Source organism: Archocentrus centrarchus, chromosome 2 (assembly GCF_007364275.1).
Source record: "Archocentrus centrarchus isolate MPI-CPG fArcCen1 chromosome 2, fArcCen1, whole genome shotgun sequence".
NCBI classification, from domain to species: Eukaryota; Metazoa; Chordata; class Actinopteri; order Cichliformes; family Cichlidae; genus Archocentrus; species Archocentrus centrarchus.
In genome coordinates this window covers 3,881,822-3,895,696 of record NC_044347.1, presented here as the reverse complement: position 1 = coordinate 3,895,696, position 13,875 = coordinate 3,881,822, and the positions used below count along the sequence as shown (strand labels likewise).

General features: G+C 42.0%; 1 protein-coding gene across 1 annotated transcript; it reads right to left on the bottom strand.

Annotated features, from left to right (window-relative positions):
• Positions 1–4,541: 4,541 nt before the first annotated feature.
• Positions 4,542–11,631, bottom strand: LOC115799341 (CD276 antigen homolog). Its single transcript, XM_030756455.1, has 4 exons — positions 11,500–11,631; positions 10,653–10,687; positions 8,325–8,639; positions 4,542–6,672 (listed from the first exon to the last, which is right to left on the bottom strand). The coding sequence occupies exons 1-4, from the start codon at positions 11,514–11,516 to the stop codon at positions 6,539–6,541; spliced, it is 501 nt and encodes a 166-aa protein (XP_030612315.1). The 5' UTR covers positions 11,517–11,631; the 3' UTR covers positions 4,542–6,538.
• Between the last annotated feature and the right edge of the window lie 2,244 nt (positions 11,632–13,875).

Here is a 13,875-nt window from a genome sequence, read left to right as displayed (position 1 = left end):
GGGGGGGGTCATCTGCTGAGGGGGGCTGAGGGGAGAGAGACAGAGATTAATAACAATTAATGATTAAATGCAGAGTGGAGTATAAACAAAGTAAAAATACTGAGTAAAAACAAACAGTGCATCATGGGAACCCCCCAGCAGCCTAGGCCTATAGCAGCATAACTAAGGGATGGTTCAGGGTCACCTGATCCAGCCCTAACTATAAGCTTTATCATAAAAGGAAAGTTTTAAGCCTAATCTTAAAAATAGAGAGGGTGTCTGTCTCCCGAATCCAAGCTGGGAGCTGGTTCCACAGAAGAGGGGCCTGAAAGCTGAAGGCTCTGCCTCCCATTCTACTCTTAAGTATCCTAGGAACCACAAGTAAGCCAGCAGTCTGAGAGTGAAGTGCTCTATTGGGGTGATATGGTACTATGAGGTCTTTGAGATAAGATGGGGCCTGATTATTCAAGACTTTGTAGGTGAGGAGAAGAATTTTAAATTCTATTCTAGATTTAACAGGGAGCCAATGAAGAGAAGCCAATATGGGAGAAATCTGCTCTCTCTTTCTAGTCCCTGTCAGTACTCTAGCTGCAGCATTTTGGATCAGCTGAAGGCTTTTCAGGGAGCTTTTAGGACAGCCTGATAATAATGAATTACAATAGTCCAGCCTAGAAGTAATAAATGCATGAATTAGCTTTTCAGCATCACTCTGAGAAAGGATGTTTCTAATTTTAGAAATATTGTGCAAATGCAAAAAAGCAGTCCTGCATATTTGTTTAATATTTGCATTGAAGGACATATCCTGGTCAAAAATGACTCCAAGATTTCTCACAGTGTTTCTGGAGGCCAAAGTAATGCCATCCAGAGTAAGTATCTGGTTAGACACCATGTTTCTAAGATTTGTGGGGCCGAGAACAAGAATTTCAGTTTTATCTGAATTTAGAAGCAGGAAATTAGAGGTCATCCAGGCCTTAATGTCTTTAAGACATTCCTGCAGTTTAATTAATTGATGTGTGTCATCTGGCTTCATTGATAGGTAAAGCTGAGTATCATCTGCATAACAATGAAAATTGATGCAGTGCTTTCTAATAATACTGCCTAAGGGAAGCATGTATAATGTAAATAGAATTGGTCCTAGCACAGAACCCTGTGGAACTCCATAATTAACCTCAGTGTCTGAAGAAGACTCCCCATTTACATGAACAAATTGGAGTCTATGAGATAAATATGATTCAAACCACTGCAGTGCAGTACCTTTAATACCTATAGCAAGCTCTAATCTCTGTAATAAAATGTTATGGTCAACAGTATCAAAAGCTGCACTGAGGTCCAACAGGACAAGAACAGAGATGAGTCCACTGTCAGAGGCTCTAAGAAGATCATTGGTAACCTGCACTAATGCTGTTTCTGTACTGTGATGAATTCTGAAACCTGACTGAAACTCTTCAAATAAACCGTTCCTCTGCAGATGATCAGTGAGCTGTTTTACAACTACTCTTTCAAGAATCTTTGAGAGAAAAGGAAGGTTGGAGATTGGCCTATAATTAGCTAAGACAGCTGGGTCAGTGATGCTTTTTAAGTAGAGGTTTAATTACAGCCACCTTGAAGGTCTGTGGTACATAGCCAACTAATAAAGACTGATTGATCATTTTTAAGATTGAAGCATCAATAATTGGAAAGACTTCTTTGAACAGTCTAGTAGGAATGGGGTCTAATAAACATGTTGCTGGTTTGGAGGAAGTAACTATTGAAGTTAACTCTGAAACATCAACTGGAGCAAAAGAGTCTAAACAAATACCAGCAGTGCTGAAAGCAGCCGAACATGAAGAATAATCTTTGAGATGGTTATGAATAATTTTATTTGTAAAGAAATCCATAAAGTCACTACTAGTTAAAGTGGAAGGAATACTCGGCTCTATTAACTCTGAGTCCATGATGGAGAACACCTGAGTACAGCTTCCTCATTTGTATCCTGTTATTGTCTGTTGGAGCTCTTGTGTAACGTCATGTAGACATCTGATGTGTGTGAAAGATGGACAATGAGCCTCACTGAGCACGTCTCCTCAGCAACCTCGGTGTTTACCTGTAACTGCTCCGACATGCAGATAAACATGACACTGCATTCAGATCATCCCTCTCCTGCTCTTTAATAAAGAAAACTAACATTTTCCTCACAGTGTGTGTGTGTGTGTAGAGAGAGGAAGAGTCAATCCAATCCGGCGCCATGGTGCTCCATCACATGGGGCAGGCCTTTACCTCTCCATGGATGGATGTGATCAGCAGGGGAGCTGGTTCTCGTCCAGTTCCCTCACACTGGCTGACAGAGGAAAGACACCCTGCAGCAGCTGCAGCTTTCTTTGATGGTGAATCAGAGTTTTTCCACGACTTCTTCAGCAGTGTGTTACAGGAAGGTGGTGAAGTGGAGATCTGAGTATTGATGCAGCAATAAATGCAGCGTAGTTTGATTTCATCCAGATGTTACTCATTTGAGAAGTGTTCAATGCTGGAAGGAACATTAACTCAAGTTAAAGTCCTGAGTACAGAAGATTTAAGCTCAATATTTGTTTAAAGGGGGTCCCTGTAACCTAAAGTGTGCATTTAACTAAAGTCTCGCCTCTAGGGGACGATGATTTACCAGAAACATCAAATAAAATGCACTTAAATAGATGTTAGGTGAAAGGGTGAAACTGCTTTAAGTTCACTAAGTAGCTACAGTTGCTGTCCCTTTGCCGGCATGACCTTCATATACAGGCATATAAAATAAAAATCTCATTCATACAGTGAATGCAGTGGCTCCTCCTTGTGGCAGAGGACTGTTACTGCAGAACAAAAACACTGACATGTTTCGTTTTATTGTCGGGTTTTTATTGAGAATAAGAGACAAACCTGCAAACTTCAGATGCAACAAACACACCAGAGCTGCTGCTAATGTCTGAGACCATCAACACTTCCATCATATCACACTCAGAGACACACAAAGGTTTAAATCCACTTCATCACAACAAGAACAGTCAGTCAAACACACATTTAAAACGTGAAAGAAAAAAATCCTACGCAGGCTCCTTTTTCCTACATTTCCCACAATGCCTGTGCTCACTGTTTCTTTGCACTCTTCAGACCCTGGTCTACGACAGTGAGCAAGACCAGGGTCACAATACCGCTCCAATTACCTTCAAATATTCCTGGTTACCTGAGCTGAGACCCTCACCTTGCAGACTGTAGCAGCCCCCCCAATCAATGCCTGATCACGGTGAGGATCGATACACACTTCAGAGCTGATTGATTAACTGATCGGTCGACAAACATTTTATTGTGTTTCAAAGAAAATGCTGTGTGGTTGCAGCAGCTCCTCTGATGTTGTCTACAAGAGGAACTCCACCTCCTCACTGTAGCGCCCCCTGTGGTGAAATCCTCCTGGTCACATGACCACGGTGCTTCTAGCTGGTCGGGTTTGTTGACCAAAATCACATTAAAAATATGGATGAAATGTTTCTACTTTTAGCCTCAGTCAGCATCGATCAGCAGCCTGAGGGTGATTTAGTCCCACTGGATGTTTATGAGGAGGACAAATACGTCCATATTCTAATAACTAAACAAACTAATAAAAACTAAAGACTCGGCCGCTCTGCTTCACATGAATGAGGAGCAGAAATAATAAGAAGCCGCCGAGCTCACTGAAATAAACTTTCAAAACGAGAAACTGTCAGAAATGATGCTGCGCTCAAAAATCTGTGACATAAACAGGTTTCCTTCATTTTAAACATTAAAAACTGAAAATCACTTTGATCCAACAGCATCACATCCTTTCACAATAAAAGCCTTTCTAGTGCACGCTGTTTAATTAAAGACAATTCACTTCATATGTTACAATAAATGATGAAGAAAACTCTGGCCCCGTTTACACGACACCGTTTCAAAATGAAAACTGGTTTTGATGCATTTCGTCCTCCCGTTTAGACGAGGACGGAGCGAAAACGATACTTTTCCAGAGAAACGCGTTTCCACAAACTATCGTTTTCACTTCGTTCTTGTGTAAACGGGAGGCGGAGTCACATCTGAACCCGCTTTCATTTTGAAACGGTGTCGTGCAAACGGGGCCTCTGAAGCGCACTGATCTAATAATCTCACAGGTCAGAGGTACTTCCTCCAGGATCCAGAAGGGGGCACCAAACCTCATCGACGCTGAAGATCAGCTGCTTCAGCTTCTCTCAAATAAACCAGTCACCATGGCAACACTCTGAAAATCTTAACGTGTCGCTTTGTTTGAGGAGCCAAACCCTGAAAACCATCCATCCATCCATCCATTCGCTTCCGCTTATCCTGTTCAGGGTCGCGGGGGGGCTGGAGCCTATCCCAGCTGTCATAGGGCGAGAGGCAGGGTACACCCTGAACAGGTCGCCAGCCTGTCACAGGGCCAACACAGAGAGACGAACAACCTTTCACACACACATTAACACCTATGGGCAATTTAGAATAGCCAATTAACCTAACCCCAGTAAGTGCATGTCTTTGGACTGTGGGAGGAAACCGGAGTACCCGGAGGAAACCCACGCAAGCACGGGGAGAACATGCAAACTCCACACAGAGAGAGGGAGAGGCCTGGGCCAAGGTGGAATCGAACCCAGGCCTTCCAGATGGTATCTTATCTGTGAGGCAGCAGTGCTAACCACTGCGCCACCGTGCTGCCACCCTGAAAACCAGTTTTTATTAATCAATGAAAGATTTGAACTGTTGGTCAATTAATCAATTAATCAGTTTCAGCTCTTTGTGCCACTTTCTCATTTACATCTGAGGTTTCATCATGTTTGAGCTCTCATAAAGATCCCTTCATAGATGTAACAAGGCCCAGCTTAATGACTGCTTATAACAATAATGACTGCTTATAACAATCATGACTGCTTATAACAATCACGACTGTTTCTGAGGCGCTGTGAGCCTTCAGGAGAGTTTATGCATATTTCCAAAAACAATAACTGTAAAGATAAAAACAGCAAGTCTTAGCTTGAACTTTGTTCATGAAGGTAATTTAAGTAAAACTACAGACAAACAGCAGAACAATAATAATGTTAATAAGGTTAAAGTTATAGCCAATAACAGTAAATAATAAATGATAAAGCAGCAAACAAAGCTGTTATTTATTGTTTGTGTTTCCAGTGCTGATTGTAAAAATTAGTTCAATGACTTTGGTGGATTTTTGGAGTTTTACTGAACAGATTTATTCTTTGGGCGCTTCCTCTGAAATTTTTCATGTTTACATTTTATTTATGGTTCATAAATGAACAAACAAACAAATAAATAAATAAATAAAGGTGACATAAACCTGGCTGTAAACAATTCTCTCCCTTCAATAATGGATTGTACTTCAACTAAACACTGCAACAGAAATAAAACCAGCCAACGATCTGCAGAGATCTGTGAGCTAAGAGGCTCTCAGCCAATCAGGGTTCAGTCAGTCTTAAATTAGCTGCAGTGTGACTGGAGTTATTACTGTCGCAGCGCCATCCAGTGGAGGACGATTTAAACCGACCTGGACTGTTTTTAAAGATTCGTTTAGTGTTGGACTCAAACTGCTCTCAGTGCTGAGTGACAGCAGAACGAGCTTTGAAATGAACACGACCTTAAAGAACTTCATATCAATGCTCTGAGGAGAGCATCCGTCTGCAGGTACATTAGAGCTAAGACTGAAAGCAGGACTTCCTGTTTAAGTGGTGACATCAGCACACCTGCAGCTTCCTCCAGGTGATCACAGCGTGAATGCTGCAGGAATTAAAACGTTCAAACAGCCTTCAAAGGCGTTTTCTGCAGGAACATCCTGACATGGTGACTTTGGTCATATCAGCCTGTCACAGATTTACTTTAATTACAGTCAGACTTCTGGGCTGATATGAATGTTTACAGGGGTTAAAGGTCATCAGGGTCTTTATGAAGAATAATGGAGCTGTTTCACAGCTCATCAGCTCCATCACACTGTTTGTATCACTGCACTGGACACTGATGTGACTCAGTGGATAAATCTCAGTCCTGATGTTGCTGCATCTTAGAGAGCTTTGCCAACATCAGACAATACAGATGTTTTTCAAAATAAAAGAAGCTAATCACTATTGATTTTGGTGGGAAAACAGAGTCAGTGTATCTGTAGACGTGTTTTAAAATGAAATGAGAAAGAGCTCTTTGTTTCTTAGCTTTCCAGTATTTAATGAACTAGTTATGGACTCAGCAGGAAGCCTCTGCCTCCGTCAGCTCTGAATGAGACTGACGTCTCTGTGAGCAGTGACACCAGTTCCATCAGGTTTCCTCTGCAGCACTGAAACAGGTGGAGGTAGCTTTGGAGGCTCACTAACATGCAGCAGTTGGAGGAGATTTAATCTGAGCTGACCTCAGAGCAGTGGACAGACTGAAGAGAGTGAGCACAGCGCAGAGGCACTGCTCTGCAGAAGATGCAGTTTTTAAATGAGAGCATTGATACATTTCTATAAATAACTCAGAACAGCTCTATGTTGGATATATTTGGTCTGTAGTTTCTGAATGATACTTGAACCCGACAAACTCAAACCTGCGCCTACTTTAAAGAGCAGAACAGCACAAAGAGAGGAGCAGAGAGGAGAGCCGGGTGGAGGGAGGAGGGTACCGCTGCGTTACGTGGAGCAGGAGTCGGAGGAGGACGAGGAGACGTTACTTTAACAGCTGGTTTCTCTGCAACACAAAACAACCGAAGATCAGTTCAATCAGAGCTGAACGAGTAAAAAAACACAAACACTTTGATCTTCATAAAGAAGGAAGCCTGAGCTTTAAACCAGGACCAGAACCTAAAAATCCTCTGAAACGTTGCTGCTGATCCTTTAAAACAAACAGATTCAGCTCAGTTTGTTCTGTGAAGCTGATCTGTGCTGCATCTACACATGAAGCTGAGTCTGAAACACTGCCAGAGTGGATGGATCAGAAACAAGCAGCTTTACACTTTAAAGCTCTTGTAGCGCTGCTCCTCCTTTCAGAGGCAGATTTCATTTCTTATTGTTCATTTTTTAATAACAAAAGTGAATATTTAATGAGGACACATGCCAGCTGACAGCTGTTTATACTCTCACTGATTAACTGACATAAGAAGTCATGTTTGGGCCTTAAAGCAGTCACAATGATAAGAAGGATGGTGACGACGTGTGTCAGTGTCAGTGCAGTCCAGCAGGTGGCAGCACTGCAGCACAGCTCCACTGTCCACTGTCACAGTCTGATAACCTGAAGTTCACGTGCAGGAGACGAGGAAGGTTTGACTAAACCAAAACAAAGTTACACAAGAACTGAAAGCCTCTGAAACCTGGAGTGAGTCTGATGGCGCGCAGCTCAGAGTAGGAGGCCTGAAAATATTAGATGTTAAATATAATCAACCTGTTATATGAACCAGAAGCAGACAAATATTTTTAGATATATAATAATAATTTTAGATGCAGTCATGTTGCTGAAATATGACATTTGGGGCCTGATCAGGGTTCACATTGTTCATCTGTAACATGTAGGGTTACATGGACGCACGGGGACGCTGCTGATCCATAACGAGGCTTAACGAGAGCCTCAGTGAACCTGCTCTGGACCAAGGTTTAATAGTTTTGGATTTCGGTTTGACTTTTATTTCTCTAATTCAGTTTGTTTTAATTCATTTTTATGGTTTCGCTCATGTTTTGTTTAATGTTTAGTTTTCCTAAGTTTTAGTTTTTTCATACTTCAGGTGCATCAGTGCCGCCTCCCACTTGTCACGGTGCTCCATGGCTGTGATGCTTGGTTAGACTCTGTGCTGGGTCTCTGTGGGGCCTGAGACCCAGGCCAATTGTTCTAGGCTGCGTGGACCCGACGCGTAGTTACATGTCTCGAGAGGTGCATGCACTTTTGCCAACTTTATCGGTACATTTAGTGACTTTTCAGACCCCCCCCCCCCCCCAAAAAAAAACAAAAACCAAACAAACTTATTTTTCCAAAAAGTGATTAATGACAAATTTATCGTCTTTTTCCAGTGACATCAGTGACTTCTGGAAAGTTTTGGAGACGGGCCGGAAACCTGTGGCTGTGTTTTGTGTACATGCAGCGCCCGAACTTTGTGTGCTTTGGCACTGAGGGGCATCTTGTCAGAGTGGGAGTGGATTAATTACGTGGCTTTGTGTGCAGCTCATTGTGAGTTACAGTAAAGCAGCACAGGTGAGCTCCAGGCTTCATCCACACCTACAGTCACTGTGAACAGTTTCTACTGAAACAGCCTGAAGAGGAACTCTGTGCTGACTGATGACTGTTTAAGCTTCAGCTGCTGCTGCACACACACTAAGCTGTTCCTAATAAAGTGCTTGTGCTCCTGAACTGACCTTTGAGCCTCAGAGTCAGTCTGCGCTCATATCCCAAATTGGGGATGAAGCACTCGTACGAGCCGGCGTCGTTCGCCCTCAGGTCCGTTATGAGGATGGAGAGGTTTCCCTTCTTGTATTGATCTGGGTAGCTGGACACTCGACCTTTAAACTTTGCATCTGTTTTATTCTCTCTGCCGTTGATGATGTCCAACACAATTTTGTCGTCTTTGTCCCTCCAGAAGGCGTTGAGCTCATTGGGCAGCTGCCCGGTGTAGATGCAGGGCAGCAGGACCTCATCCCCGATGAAGCCGTCCTTCACAGTCTGGCTGCTGACTGTAGGAGGACAGGACAGGTGAGTTACAGGTTACCTGGTTCTCTGATCCAAGTCCTTCACTAGCTCCGCCTGCTCACTGCTGAGTTCTGTTAAGTGACTCAAGCTTTTTAATGAGTCACTCTTTAGATCTGTGTGAATATCGTGACTGAAGTCAGGTTATTACAGGAAACTGAAACTAAGATAAGAAAAAACAACATTTCTGAAACAATGAACAGTCACATGCACGTGTGCTCATTAAAGTGCAGTTAGATACAATGACACAAACTCTGAAGCTCCTCTGACTGCACTGCAACATTATCAGAGCTTAAATTTATGGGTTCCCTCTGCTGTATGAGCGAGAGCTCAATGACAACACCCAGGAAATGAATGACTGCCCAGCTGTAGCGCCGCAGCTTTTCTCTGCATGCTTCTCCGTTCAGCAGCAGCTCATCCGCTGCAACGCGCTACGCAAAAGCAGGAAACCGAGATGTCGTGACCTTCACACCCTGAAGTAGAACACAGAACTGAAACCACAACAACAAAAGACGTGGTTTTAGTTTTTTGTCAGTGTCATCAGAATTTACCAGCAGAGGCAGATCGAGGCGGCACGGACGAGAACATTTATTCAGACTGGGTTTAATATTTTAAATAACCCTGATAAACAGAACCAGCATTATACTGACTGGAAAAACTAACACTGAAGCTGAGAAAAAGCACACTGACATGACCAAACTGCCTCAGAGAGCTGGGCTCACAATAAACTCTGAAACCCGATAAAAACAAGATAAAAACAACAGGAGCGATTCGGCAATGAGGGGTCTGCACCCCCCCAGAACTCCAGCTGCTGCAGCTGGGATACGGCGTAGGAGCGCAGCAGCATGTGACTGAAGCTTCGCTGCCCTGTTGTGACCGGGCGCGAGTCCCAGGTCCCAGAGACTGAAACTAGAATACATCTCAGATGTGCCGCAAACTGTGGATCCATAATGACTGCTGGGAAATTTTAGCTTCATCTATCAAATATTTTGTTTGATAAAAGCCGTCGACCAAGTTTTTGTCGCACACATCCAAATCTGACGCAATTGTTGAATGTGAATATTTCAAGAGCTGTTAAAAGCCTGAAACCTTTCTCACCACTAAACTGAACCAGGATCTGTAATTTGGCTCTGATGCATAAAGAAATGTCAGTATTGATTAGTTAACATATGAAAAGCAATCCTGCAAAGTCTCATATTTGAGCACACACTGGTGACTGTGAATGGTAGAGGGGGGTTTCCTGATAATGGAGGACTTTAACATGAAATTCTCACAAACATGAAGAAAATGCTGCTTACAGTCACCTGTTTACAGCAAAGTTGTACCACAAAAACAAAAAAAACTGTGGAGTTTCCAGCTCTAATTATAACTGAGAAGATCATTTTGATAAAGCTCAGCATATTTCTCCTTCTCCAGATGCACTTTGTCAGCATGCACGTTCTCCTGGAGGAGTCTGAGAACCTAGGTTCTGTTTAAAATGTACCAGCAGTCCTTAAAGACACAACAGTGCAGCTTCTTCATGCGTGTTACAGCTGCAGTGTTAAGGTTAGGGGCTTGTATTGGACTTCTGCCCACACCATGTGGAAACCTGGTCTCACAGAATTACTCACATGAGTGACTAATGCCTTTGCCTCGTTTTGCCACATTTACTTATCTGTATGAAACATACTCCCACGACAACACGCATGCTGAAATATTTACAACGTGTAGTTACATTTAATGGCAGCCGTTGACTTTAGACCATTAGAACTGGTGAATCTGAGATAATGGAGCAGAAAATGCTTTGAGATGCAGTGACTCACTGGGACGGAGCTGGATGGACACCAGCAGGGACACGTGTAAAACTTTACACTAACTTTACTCTTATTCTTCTAAAAATCATCATGTAGGTCAGATCAGGTCTACTTCAACCTCCACCACCCTCGGACCCCTCAGTCTGGATGGTCCCCGTTTCTCACCGATGACTCAGTCAGCAGTTTTTCCAGCTTAGAGGGACTCACCTGAGCTCAGGCTGCACAGCAGACACAGCAACAAGCTGCAGAGAGACAAGCAAAGAAAGCCTTAAAAACTGGCACACAGACATTAGTGTAACTCCTGAGATGACTCATTACTGCAGGGCCCGTAATCTGACCACTTCTGACCACAACTGAGGAAACTCAGTGAGTGGAATCAGCAATGAGCCGGAGGAGCGAGAAACCTCAGCCGTGAGCACGTAAATCAAACTTCAGCAGGCTAATGAAACATTACAGGCAAAAATCCCTTCTAATGACACAAGAGCTGATGTCCTTCCAAAGTAAAAGCTTCTCCATCCTCATACAAGTGAATGTGAAACACTGAAGAGTGGACTTTATCTTCTCATTTTCAAGCAAAAACAGCTAAAATGTAGAAGTTAAACCTTCATAAATGTGTTTTCCTCGTATGAAGTTGTTCCAAAAACGTCAAAAATATTTAAAAAGTGAATTTTAACTGAATGGGAGCAAACAGGAGGTTCTCCTGGATGTTCACGCAGGTTCACGTTAGCGGTGATCCAGGATTTCCATATGTCCTGTTATTCGTCTGGAAATGTTCACATTAATGTGTTTTTAGCTTTAAAGCCCGTGAAGTGAGGTGGAGTCAGCAGAAACACAGGAGGACAGTTAAAGCGGCTCCCCGCTGGCTGGTTTCCTGAGGACAAGCTCGATTTTCTGCCCTAAACTCAGAGAAACTCTGACTTTGTGCTGTTTTTGTCATTATTCTGTCAGCTAACAGGAAGTGAAATAAGCTAACTAGCGTGAAAACTACGTAGCTAGCCTCGCTGAACCATCAGGCTCATTTTTGGGCTCATTTTTCGCCCTTTTGACCACTGACCTCCTTAAACTGTTCATCTCGTTTCTTTGGACCCTTCAGATGCCCGGAATGAATTTGTTTTTTACTTATTACCTCTAGTTTTCCAGCTAGCCGTGAATCACTAACTTACGCACGCCGTAAACGGAAGCCGCTCAGACGGATATCCGCTTTTAAAGTTTATAAAATTAAATTCCCTCCTGAAATATGCCAAATATTTGTGTTAAACATTTTTTAAATTTATTTCAGCTGTGTGTGTCCATATTTACAATTATTTTCCCCCAAATCGTTAAAAAAATCTGCGTCTTTTAATCGGTTTCCCCTAAATTCAGCTAAATTTGAGTGATTTCCGCAGAAAAGAAGCGGATTTTCAGCTGTGACGCACCTGTAACCTGTCCTGAAGCTGCCTCACATCAATAAATATACCTGTGTGTTCAGGTTGGACATCCTCACGCCTTTTTCCTCCTTCTCTTGCTCCGCCTCCAGCCCAGGTGCTGCGCAGACTTCTGTGGTCCTGCTCATGATCGGATCGTCCTCACTGGGCCTGCGTGAAGAGAACGAACATCTGTTAGTCCCCTGAAAGAGCCGAGTGTTTAAATAAAGTTTATTTCAGGAGTTACAGGGTGAGCAGGGACGCAGATTTTAGTGGAACACCCTCCTCCCGTTAGTCATTTTAATCCTGCAGGTGACACGTCCCGTCTTGACACTCAAAGTTTTCATTTGCACACACAAAATATTTAATAACTTAAATATTTACTGATTTGTTTAAGTGTTAAAAAATCATTATTGATGCACAAGCGTTAAATTTAGAGCCATCAGAGCACCATGAAAGGAAAACATGTGGAAACAGCACTATCCTGTAATAATGGGTTTCTTTTTTCCATATTTTTAATTTATTACATTTATGTCACAAAATGTATATAAAAGTTTATAATTTGAAATGTCACAAGTTAGAGATAACATTCAAAATAAATATAATGTGACTGATGTCAGGTGTGACAGCACAGCTGAGGAGACTGCAGGGCTCCATTAAAAGTAGTGTTTTTTTTTTTTTTTGTGGTTGGAGGTGGTTGGGGGGGGGGGGGGGGGGGGGTGGACCCACCCTTTAAATCCTTTTAAGGCTGGTGGATCTTTAAGCTACGGTATTGGTGTGGCATCACCCCCTTCTGATTTGGGTTAAGGAGATCAGAGGGATATTTGGGGACTATTCATACATACACTAAGTGTCTTTAGATGGCTTTTATTTTGAAAAAACTCAATGAGAAGTCCATGTTGGGGTGTGTTTAGGGTGTTGGGCTGATGCATGACTCATGAGGAAAGATAATTGGTATATTTATGTGCAGTTAGTCAGAGGCACTGTAGGCCCAGAAACATGCAATAAGTACTTTTCCCTTTTAGATGTTTTTATTGAAACTGAGGGAAGAATTCAGTTTATTTTGAAATTCTGTTTTATAAACTTAACATTGAGTCTCCACTTTCCTGAAAGCACAGCTGCTGCTCCTAAAGAGCAGACCTGTGCAAAATAAAGTCCTTCACAGTTTTCTAAGTTATGGTTTTGAGGTGAAGGATGTGAATGATTCATTTAGAGAAAACAGTCATTTCTAAACCCTGATTGGATAAATTATACAAAATGTGTTGAATATTGGTAAAATTTTAATTTGTTTCAATTTTAATGACATAAATATTTACATGTATTTTTTTCAATTTTTATACTTTAAACTTTTTATAAAATATTTTCACAATTATTTATTAATTGCAAATTAATTAAAATTCACTACCACAGGGGTCACCGGTGGCGCATGTGTATTTCAAATTACCGTAACTCCTCGCTACTTCCTGAAATATATCTATTATATAATATATCTAATATATCTATTATTATGGTGCTAAAAGGGTTAAAAATATATAAATATAAGCTATGTAAACATTTTCATTTATTTATTTTATTAACCTGCAGCCTGCACATAAATGACAACATTATGTCTGTATTGTGTTTTTGACACAATCTGATTCCCGTACTTTTGTGCTGAGTTCAGGAGCAAACAAACATGAACAGACAACATGGAAAGCAGCTACACAGGAAGCCGGGAATTATGCAAACAAAAGAGCTCCGTCTGAAACAGTCAAAGCAGGAGTGAACCGAAAACCAGAGCAGGGAAGCAAGCAAAACAGCCCATGATATCAAAGAGTGAGGGCAAGGACAGGGCTATTTATACACAGTGTTCTGTAACGGTCACATTGTTTGTTCCCATTTCTTTAAAATTGCTAAAGATAACAGTTTGACAGATATAACAATAAAATCACAACAGCAATTACCCTGACACAGAAATATGAATGATCATAAAGAAGGAGAAATGGAGCTGAGAGCCAGACCAGTCAAACAGGACCAGTCCTGGCACC